This window comes from Scylla paramamosain, chromosome 47, assembly GCF_035594125.1.
Source record: "Scylla paramamosain isolate STU-SP2022 chromosome 47, ASM3559412v1, whole genome shotgun sequence".
Lineage (NCBI taxonomy): Eukaryota > Metazoa > Arthropoda > Malacostraca > Decapoda > Portunidae > Scylla > Scylla paramamosain.
Window position 1 is genome coordinate 1,099,532 of NC_087197.1, and position 10,469 is coordinate 1,110,000.

The 10,469-nt window shown below is 43.2% G+C and overlaps 2 protein-coding genes across 2 annotated transcripts in view; both read left to right on the forward strand.

The window, feature by feature from the left end:
- Positions 1–94: 94 nt before the first annotated feature.
- On the forward strand, positions 95–5,931 carry LOC135095134 (ankyrin repeat domain-containing protein 16-like). Its single transcript, XM_063995900.1, has 7 exons — positions 95–1,567; positions 2,634–2,785; positions 3,448–3,569; positions 3,974–4,228; positions 4,474–4,752; positions 4,935–5,042; positions 5,584–5,931. The coding sequence occupies exons 1-7, from the start codon at positions 1,544–1,546 to the stop codon at positions 5,700–5,702; spliced, it is 1,059 nt and encodes a 352-aa protein (XP_063851970.1). The 5' UTR covers positions 95–1,543; the 3' UTR covers positions 5,703–5,931.
- A 2,220-nt stretch (positions 5,932–8,151) lies between these two features.
- Positions 8,152–10,469, forward strand: part of LOC135095135 (FAS-associated factor 2-like) — a 4,809-nt gene continuing 2,491 nt past the window's right edge. Inside the window, exons 1-2 of the mRNA XM_063995901.1 lie at positions 8,152–8,531; positions 9,039–9,222. Coding sequence (XP_063851971.1) covers positions 8,444–8,531; positions 9,039–9,222 — 272 coding nt within the window. The 5' untranslated portion in view covers positions 8,152–8,443. The remainder of the gene's footprint in view (positions 8,532–9,038; positions 9,223–10,469) is intronic.

Sequence of the window (10,469 nt, forward strand, 5' to 3'; positions counted from 1 at the left end):
GCACATAAATAACCTCTTTCTCTTCCAGAAGGCGCCGTCCACACCAAGGAAGATATAAGAATCCTTGGTCCACACCAAGAATGTGCTCCACTTTGGAAGTTAAGTAGTCAAAGAATTTCTTATAATCAGAGGAGTTAGGTGAGAGATATACAGCACAGATAAATTTAGTATGAGAGTGGCTCTGTAGTCGTAGCCAGATGGTAGAAAACTCGAAAGATTCAAGAGCGTGGGCACGAGAGCAGGTTAAGTCATTGCGCACATAAACGCAGCATCCAGCTTTGGATCGAAAATGAGGATTGAGGAAGTAGGAGGGAACAGAAAAGGGGCTACTGTCAGTTGCCTCAGACACCTGAGTTTCAGTGAGGAAAATGTGAGGTTTAGAAGAGGAGAGGTGGTGTTCTGCAGATTATAAATTATATCTTAGACCGCGAATGTTGCAGAAGTTAATGAAGAAAAAGTTGAGTGGAGTGTGAAGACACAGGGTCGTCGACAGAAAGGCAGTCCGACCTGGGGACATTTATGGTTCCCTCCCCAGATGGGGACTCCGAGGCTGGTGTAGGAGTCGCCATGATGATTTTAAAATTTTTTGAGTGAAGGGTGTGTGTGTTATTAGGTGCTTGTAGTTTTGTGTGGAGGAAGAGAGTTGTCTTTAGAGGGCAGGCTGTGACTGCCCCCTTGTGTTGTAAGACACAAAGAGAAACGTTCAGTGAGGTTACAGCTGGGTTTAATGATAACTTCACAGCACCCCCTGAACAGTGCTTTAGACCTCACTGGGAGTAATTATCGTTTCGGCAGGTGTCTACTGCCTCCTATCAACACCTGAGGCGCAGTGCACACCAAGAGCTACACCTGCAGGAACCATCCAGCATTCACGCCGGTGTTTTTTGTGCGCGCGTTCTGAATTGCTCCTGGAAAAAAAAAAAAAAACACTCCAATGGGACCTTGCTTCTCCTTGAACCCTGCACACTACGTCTAAGGGACTCCGTACAGCCTGGCTTAGTTTATCGGCTAAAGGGATGGTAAATAAAGAATACTGGTTGGGCCTTCGCTCAGCCTGGCTCAGTTTACCAGTGAAAGGGGTGAACACTAGAGAATACTGGTTAATTCTAGCATTACGGAGGTGGACAGAGAATATGCTAGGATGAGAGAAAACTGAAAGGAGGCAAGAATTTCTTGGCAGTTTAGCACAAAGAAGAGAGACTATAATACGTAATATTACTGTTTCTCATCCTTGGTTTAGCGGGATGCTGTTGCTGGTGGTGATGGTGGTGGTGGTGACCTAAGAGGGCCATCTCACCCCTCCCTTGGTCAAAACAAGCCCATTTGGCCTGTTTTGAAATGCCATGAAGGAATATGTAAAGAGCTGTATGCTTCATCACAAGAAGAAGAGGAAATAGAGAAAAGTGATAGGAAAAGGAGAGGAAGGAGGAGGGGAAAAGAACAGAAGGGAGAAAGGAAGAGGAGGAAGAAAAGAAGACGAAAAGTAGAAAATAAGACGCGGAAAGTGACAGCCAGCTCACTAAGACAATTATATTCCTTCGCCATGCCATCAGTTGAACCGCACCAGGTAAACTGTACAGGTTAATTGAACAGGTTAGGTGATCATTCTTATTTCACTCATTTGATTAGGGTAGGTCAGGTTAGGGTAGGTTAGGACTCATTCTCAAGGAACCTTCATCTACAAACAGTACTTATTCGTGGGTAGTGGTTGATTAGGTTAGGTCGTCAGGTTTGCCTAGGTTAAATTAGGTTAGGTTTAAGGTAATTGTCTAGAGTCCTTACCGGGCCTTATTACTGGTCTATTCACTTCAATTCTTTTACACATACCTTCACATGCACCTAAAACATCATTTTAAAGTGGGGGACAAATGCCCCCTTCCCTCTAGTCGGTTAGGTTAGGTTAGGTTAGGTTAGGTTTTAGGTGCATGTGAAGGTATGTGTAAAAGAATTGAAGTGAATAGACCAGTAATAAGGCCCGGTAAGGACTCTAGACCTAACCTAACCTAACCTAACCTAACTTAACCTAACCTAACCTAACCTAACCTAACCGACTAGAGGGAAGGGGGCATTTGTCCCCCACTTTAAAATGATGTTTTAGGTGCATGTGAAGGTATGTGTAAAAGAATTGAAGTGAATAGACCAGTAATAAGGCCCGGTAAGGACTCTAGACCTAACCTAACCTAACCTAACCTAACCTAACCGACTAGAGGGAAGGGGGCATTTGTCCCCCACTTTAAAATGATGTTTTAGGTGCATGTGAAGGTATGTGTAAAAGAATTGAAGTGAATAGACCAGTAATAAGGCCCGGTAAGGACTCTAGACAATTACCAGGTTTAATTAGACTTGGTTAGTTTATATTAGGATGGTAAGCCAAATTTCATGGATGTTTTTCTTCCCAATAACCTGAAAGTCTGCGCAGTGAAATTAATGAACTGAATGAATTTAAACCTAACCTAAAACACAAAAACAAATGCACTCATCAAAAATAAATAAATAAATATGAAAAAACACAAACTCCACCTTACTAATTTAATTACACCAAAACACACAAACACTCATTTAAAAAACAACAAAAACTCCATATAAGTCTTTTCTTTCAAAGCATCCACTAGACCAGCATCTCTTCCCCTTAGGAGGTGTTTGCCGCAGTGCAGAGGGGGGACCTGGGATGGCTGGCGGAGTACTGGGGGAGGCAGGAGGTGATGTGGAGGGACGTGAGGCACAGAAAGTCAGGCGACACTCCACTACACACTGCAGCAGCGATGGGAGGCACAGAGGTGGTGACGTGAGTGTTGACATTTTGGTGACGGTAATAGCATTTTTTTTTTATCATTGTTTTGTTATTATTTTTTAGATGGGTTAGTTCGGCTTGTGAATCTGTGCCAGTTCTGGTGTTCTGGCTTGATTTTTTTCTCTAATCTTTTTGTGTTTCTTCTTCCTGTCTTCATTATTCATTCTTCTTATACTTTTGTCTGGTTTTTCTCTTGTTTATTCCATGTCGACTTCTACACTGTTCATTCTTCTTCTGTCTTCCTCTGGTTCGCTTTTCTTTTTCTTCTTTTATGTCTTCCTCAGAACTCCGCACGCTGTCTCCAGGTGTTCTTCAGCCATCCTACTGTTTATTCTTATGTCTTCCTCAACACACTGCCCCAAGGTCGTCTTTGGTCATTCCACTGGTCTCCTTTCAGCCACACACTATCTAGGGCTTGTCTTCCCAATGATCTCCCAAACACCTCTTGTCCTCCTCACACACACACACACAGAGACACACACACACACACACACACACACAAGGTCTTCACTTCTTCCCACTGGTCTCCACACAAACATACAGAACTCTACCCAAATTAAACCAAGAAAACTCAGGCATATGAAAGGTTAAAAATTTCTACCATTCTCTCTCAACCAAAGCTTTACTCACCTACATCCTTGCACACAACGTTCCAGATGGCTTCTGTTGCACGGAGGAGGTAGCTGCTTGGAGGCTCACAACTACGATGGCAAGAGGCCCCTACACTCGGCAGCACAGGCCTCGCATCTCCCTGTTGTTAAGACTCTGCTGGATCATGGTAAGGAGTGTGTGTATGTGTGTGTGTTTGTTTTAGAGGTTTGAAATGAAGGTGTAATGTTTTGTGTGTGTTTTGTGTATGTCAGTGGTATGTTGTTTAGTTATATTTTAAAGTGAAGTTTCGGCAAGTTTTGTTATCTGTTGTGACATTGTTGAATTCTGGCTGTGTTTCTTAAAATTGTGTTTCTGTGATGTTGTGTTAAGGCACTTAATTTCACCGGCGAACTATTTTGACAGCATAGAAAAGTGTTAATCTTAGGTACAAAGAACACACACACACACACACACACAGTTTTACATACCCATCACTCAGACTTACAACAAATTAAACTTTTTTCAACAGTACCCTCCCTGCCTTTCTCTCTCTACTCTCCCACCTGACCCTCTCTCCTGACTGTCCCGCAGGAGCTGAAGTAGACCCACTGAAGCGTGCAGACTGGACCCCCCTCATGTTAGCCTGCACCAAGAGAAGCCTGCCGGTCATCCAAGCCTTAGTGCAGCACGGTGCCAACACTCGGCTCTTAAACAAGGATGGATGGTCCAGCCTGCACATTGCCTGTAGGGAAGGTCATGAGGAAGCTGTCAACTATCTTCTGGATGTGGATGGTTCCCTCTGGCGCACCGTTAGCAAGAATGGAAGGACACCACTGCACACTGCTGGTAATTGGAGTGTTAAATAGGGCTGTTTGTGTGCTTGTTTATGCTGTTGTGGTTGTTATGTGTATAGAAATTAAGGTAATGAAATATAAACAGGAAAAAAAAACTTTACACACACACACACCACCACCACCACCACCACTACTACCACCACCACCACCACCACCACCACCACCCCATCATAACACAAAATAAAGACAAAACAGTTAATCCACACATACCACAGTCACCACATCCCTCCACCTCAGCACACCATGGCCACACCACCACCGCCACAATCCTCCTGACACGCGGGGAGTACCTGAGGGACGAGAAGGACTCCTGTGGGACTACCCCATTAATGGAGGCTCTCAGAATGGGGCACCTGGACATTGCTGACCTCCTCATCTCGCGTCATGGGGCGGATCTTCGGGCAAGGGACAAGACAGGGCGTGCGGGGCTCCACCTGGCGGCCGAGGCGGGGCGTTTGGAGGTGGTCAGGAGCCTTGTGGAGCGTGGAGTGGATTGCAGTGAAGTCTCGGATCAAGGTGGAGTTTATGTGGAGTTTTTGTGTATGTTTGCTTTTTTTATTGTTTTATTGTAAGTTTTTGAGAGAGAGAGAGAGAGAGAGAGAGAGAGAGAGAGAGAGAGAGAGAGAGAGAGAGAGAGAGAGAATCACCACTGTCACCACTACCACCAGTAACACCCCTCCTCTCACACACACACACAGGCCAGACAGCGCTGCACTGTGCCGCCAGGGAGGGCCACACTCACCTGGTGGAGGCACTGCTGCAGCTCGGCACTGACATCAATGCAAAGGACCACAACAACAGGACAGGTAAGTTAGGTTAGGTAAGGCTGAGAGAGAGAGAGAGAGAGAGAGAGAGAGAGAGAGAGAGAGAGAGAGAGAGAGAGAGAGAGAGAGAGAGAGAGAGAGAGAGAGAGAGAGAGAGAGAGAGAGAGAGAGAGTTTCTACTATAATTATGAGTTTCAGATGAATAATAATAATAGTAATAATAATAGTAATAACTTCCTTTTAACTAGTATGTATTTTAATGTATTATTTTCCCATTAATTTTGTGAATATATTTTGGTTCTTATCAATTATTTGTAATTATTTCTTGATGTGTATTTGTGAAGGTATGTCTTTTTTTTTTTAGCATTTATTTACCTGTATGTCTATCTGTCATCATTTAATCTATATAATGTATCTATCCATCAATCTATGTCTACCTGTTGACCTATCTCAATTTATACAGCAATCTATCTATCTATCTATCATCCTGTCTATCTATCTTCCTGTCTATCTATCTTACAATCCCTCTATATATTTGCCTATCTAACTAGCAGTCTCCCCCGTCTATCTATCTCCCTCCTAGCATTGTGGCTAGCCAGTGCAGGGAGGAGGAGGGAGTGTGCCAGCCTGCTCAGGAACCTCGGGGCCCTTGATACATCAGACTACACTGGCACCAAGCCCTCCTATATGCTGGCACCCTGAGGCACTACTACAACTACTACTATTACTACGATTGCTGGTGCTAGAGCTACTATTGATACTATTGGGCTGGACTTTCACTCATTGGGCTATTTTTAAGTGCCTTGTGGTTTTATTGGGCTATTTTCCTCTTTCTATTTTTCATATATACTTTTCCTGCCCAAGACAAGGTTGTGATACTGAAATATTGCTGGTAAAAATTACTCATTTAATAAAATGCTCGACTTTTAAACTTGGTGTGTCTGTAACATTGTAGGAAAAATGAAGATTGCCTCAAAGTAATGAAATAATACGGAGTCATCGTTGAATTAGCAAAATTGATCAGAATAAGACTATACAGGGTAGAGCAAGATTAATTTTTGAAATATACAATGGTGATTTCAAATGTAGAGGAAAATTTAGAGGAAATTTATCCATATATACATTTTCTTCGAGATAACACAGAAAAACTGAGAAAATAAGAACAATCCAAAACCCTCAAGAAAATACGATAAAACATAAAACAAGAACCGAAAACAAAAACAAAAAAAATAACAATAAAAATGATATTAAAAAAACGATGACGCAACAAATAAGAAAACCAAAAGCAAAAAAAACACAAAAAACACAAGAATAACACTAAAAATATTAAAAACGAATAAACAAGTAAAAGAAACATACAAATAAGAAGAAATAACAACATTGATCAAAAAAATAATTGACCAACGAGCGCCCCACCTCCCAGTCACAACAAACATGGCGGACCGGGTTGTGTCACAGGAATTTACAGAGAAAATTGTGCAGTTTCAGGTAACGTAGACTTCCCTGTGCTTCAAAAACAAGAGGCGAGATAATAAAGTACCTGTAGTTTATATTAATGCCTATTATTGTGGTTAATTAAAGGGGAAAGATGCAGATTAATCGATGATAATAGGCGACCGGAAAATGTTATTGTTTTGATAAATGATTGATTATTATTTATTTATTTATTTTTTTGTAATCTTATTAATGTTTTCTGCGTATGTGACTTGTTTGTCTGTGTATTTATTATTTTTTATCTTTGGTATTTATTTATTCTTTTTTTTTTTTTTTTTTTTTTTTTTGCTAATATTTTCGTTTTTCAACTAATTCGTTTAATTGGTAATATGCTTCTTTTAATGATTTGACTTTGTTTTTTGTTAAGCGAGGCAAGGTGAAGTTAGGTCATCAAAGTATGGGCAGGTCAGGTTAATGAGAGGTCACAGGTCAAAGGTCACCAACTCGCACCACTCACTCGCCCCTTTTTCGAAACTATAATAAACTTCCACATCAACTCGGCCCATCTTGATTACCACCAACTCGTCTCTAACCTTCCCTTCATCAAGTCGGCCCTTCTTGATTACCAGTAACCTTCCCTTCATCAACTCGGCCCATCTTGATTACCACTAACTCGTCTCTAACCTTCCCTTCATCAACTCGGCCCATCCAGCAAAGCATTTTTATATTAGATAATTAACAAGGATGAAAAGAAAGATTATATAATTAACACTATCATTAATTAAGATCCCATTGTAGAAATTGAAGAAATGATTTAAAACTGGACTTAAGAAACCAGATTAATTAAAACTGGACTTAAGAAACCAGATTATTTAAAACTGGACTTAAGAAACCAATTTATTACAATATCATTTCAGAAAAGCAAATTAATTAATATTTCACTGTAAAGAACAAAACAAATTAACCTAATTAAGATTCCAATGTAGAAATCAAACCACTTCAGATTGCACTGTAGAAAAACAAATGAATTAAGATTGCTCTGTACAAAAAAATTAATAAATAAAAATAATAATGAAGATTGTAATGTAGAAGAGAAGCAAATTAAGATTTATACTGTACAAACCAAACAAATTATTACCACCACCACCACCACTACCTCCTCCTGGGCCTTCTACAGGAGGTGACTGGCACAGAGGACATGGAGGAGGCGTGGTCCCAGTTGGAGAAGCACAGCTGGGACCTTGTGGCTGCTGTCCAGGACCATCTAGCCATCAAGGACTCTACCTCGATCAACGCACGCACCACATCTGCACCCCCCACAGGTGTGTGTGTGTGTGTGTGTGTGTGTTCTTTCCTTGTTTTTTTTTTTTTTATGTTCTCTCTAGAATTTTTAAATTAATTTGCAGTATTTGTCCTTGAAAGTGTCACTGCTCCTTGCACACACAACTTGGTCAGGTATACACACACACACACACACACACACACACACACACACACACACACACACACACACACACACACACACACACACGTACGTTAGACCAAGTTAGTAGACTGGGTTAGGTGAAATGAAGTTAGGTTAGGTCACACACACACACACACACACACACACACACACACACACACACACACACACACACACACACACACACACACACACACACACTTCACCAATCTCACACCCAACCACCACTAACCTAACCTAACCTAACCTAACCACCACTAACCTAACCTAACCTAACCTCAACCCACAACCTCAGAACGGCAGCAGCAGCGGCAGCAGCAGAGAAGACGCCGACACAGGCGGGGGCGACACACCACCACCGCCACCACCACCAGCAGCAGCAGAGGGGGTACCTGGGCCATCATCACCACCACCACCACCATCACAGACTCCCAGGCCAAACCGAGCCAGCACCATCGCCGCCAGAGGGCCAGGGAGGAGAGGGGGCGGGGGTCTTCTGCCGGCAGTGTCTGGATGGGGTCTTCTTGGGTGGGGTTATTACATCATGACTCTGCCTCTACGGTTTACGCTGGCCTCTCTCTCCTCCCTCGTCCTCTTTCTCTACAGGATCGTCTACCCGTACCCAAGGAGATGTGAGTGTTTGTGGGTGTGTTGGCGGGGTTACGGGGCATTTAGCGGTGTTGCAGAGGGGTTCAATGATGTGTTTGTGTGTTTGTGGGTGTGTTGGCGGGATTAGCGGGCGGTTAGGGGGGTTGCAGAGGGGTTCAATGATGTGTTTGTGTGTTTGTGGGTGTGTGTGTAAGGGAGGGCTGTGTTGGTGTGCTTAGGGGTGTCTGGGGAGTTGTCTTGCATTTGTTTGTTTGTTTGTTTTTAGTTACAAGGATGTGTTGAGTTTAGACAAGTGTTGGGTGGATGTTAGGAAAGTTATCTAAAGTTTTCTTGCTCTAAGTTACATGAACGAGTGGATGTTATGTGAATGTCGGAGTGAAGACAGCACACATTTATATACATCTGAGCCACCACCACCACCACCCTAAGCCACGAAACAAGCTTAATACCGACAAATCTTAAATAAACACTAAAAAAAAAAAAAAAAAAAAATTACCTTTACATCCATCCACCTCCCCCGGCCCTTACAGTGACAGACCCCTTAGAGGACGTGCTGCGTTTCATCCGGGAATACGAGGCAGAACACGGCAGCCAGCACCCAGCCTTCTTTCAGGGGTCCTACTCGCAAGCCCTGAGCCACGCCAAGACAGAACTTAAGTTTCTTCTGGTTTATCTTCACTGTGCAGACCACCAGGACACCCCCTTCTTCTGCAGGTGTGTGGGGGCAGAGGGACGGGGGGAGTAAGGCTTGTGTGTGTGTGTGTGTGTGTGTGTGTGTGTGTGTGAAGGAAGACGAGAGAAGGTGAGGGTGAGAAAGTGAGTCTCAAAATACCCCTTTTTCTGCAGGTGTTACGTGGATGGAGGCTTGGAGAGAGTCAGTGTGTGTGTGTGTGTGTGTGTGTGTGTGTGTGTGTGTGTGTGTGTGTGTGTGTGTGTGTGTGTGTGTGTGTGTGTGTGTGTGTGTGTGTGTCTGTCAGAGAAAGGAAGGAAAATTAAATGAAAGGAAAGAAGGGAAACTAACATAGCCAACCTAACCTAACCCAACCAAATATTCCTGCCAAACTAACATGCTATTCTCTCTCTCTAGCCTCACCTAAAGGCCCGTACACATTATGTATCATGATGCGCATCGTGTTGAATGGATGTGTTGAAAAAGTCATTTTTCAACACGAAAGCGCATCACCAACGTGTTGCTGGGTCGGCTCGATTTTCAAATTGCAGCTCAGTGATGCATAACCAGTCAGAGCGACAGGACGTCCGGTCACGCTCCGCTCCAGCGCCGATGGCTCTCGAATCTCCACCACCCGCCATACCCTTTGAGTGGACAAGGGCCAACACCCAACATTTCATTGAATTGCTCAAGGAACATCCATCTGTTTGGAACATCAAGTCCAAGTAGTATAAAATGAGAAACGTCAGAAGTGCAAGCTTGGAAACAATAAAAGAAAGCGTAGTGTAGCCTCCAGACGAGCTCCTGGTGATATACTGTCCCGAAAGCTGGTGTCCTGCTTACAAATGTAGGGTTCAATTTTTGTCAGCAATTTATAGAATGCAGGGATTGGCATTCTTGTGTAATTTTCGAAGTCTGTTGGATTTTCGACCTGTAGCTCCATAAATATTTGATTGAAGCTTCCCTTCAGATGTCGCCGAGAAAGCCATTGCTTACACCACAAGGCTCTACGTTTCTTCCTCCTCAAAAGTTTCTTTTTTGCTGCACACAGAGCAACTACACTCCATAGTAGAGTCTCCTGGCAGATTCCATCATCGGCGCACATCCTCCCCGCATGAAAGTTGAACTCTCACTGAGCAGCTGGCGCGCGAGAAGTTGCCGAGAACAATGTGAGCAGTGATGCAGTACAGTTTGGCCGCTAGTAATTTTTTTCAACACCACTACTGCATCACGTGGCTGATACATGATGCATAATGTGTACCAGGCTTTACCTAACTTAACCTGGCAGCAC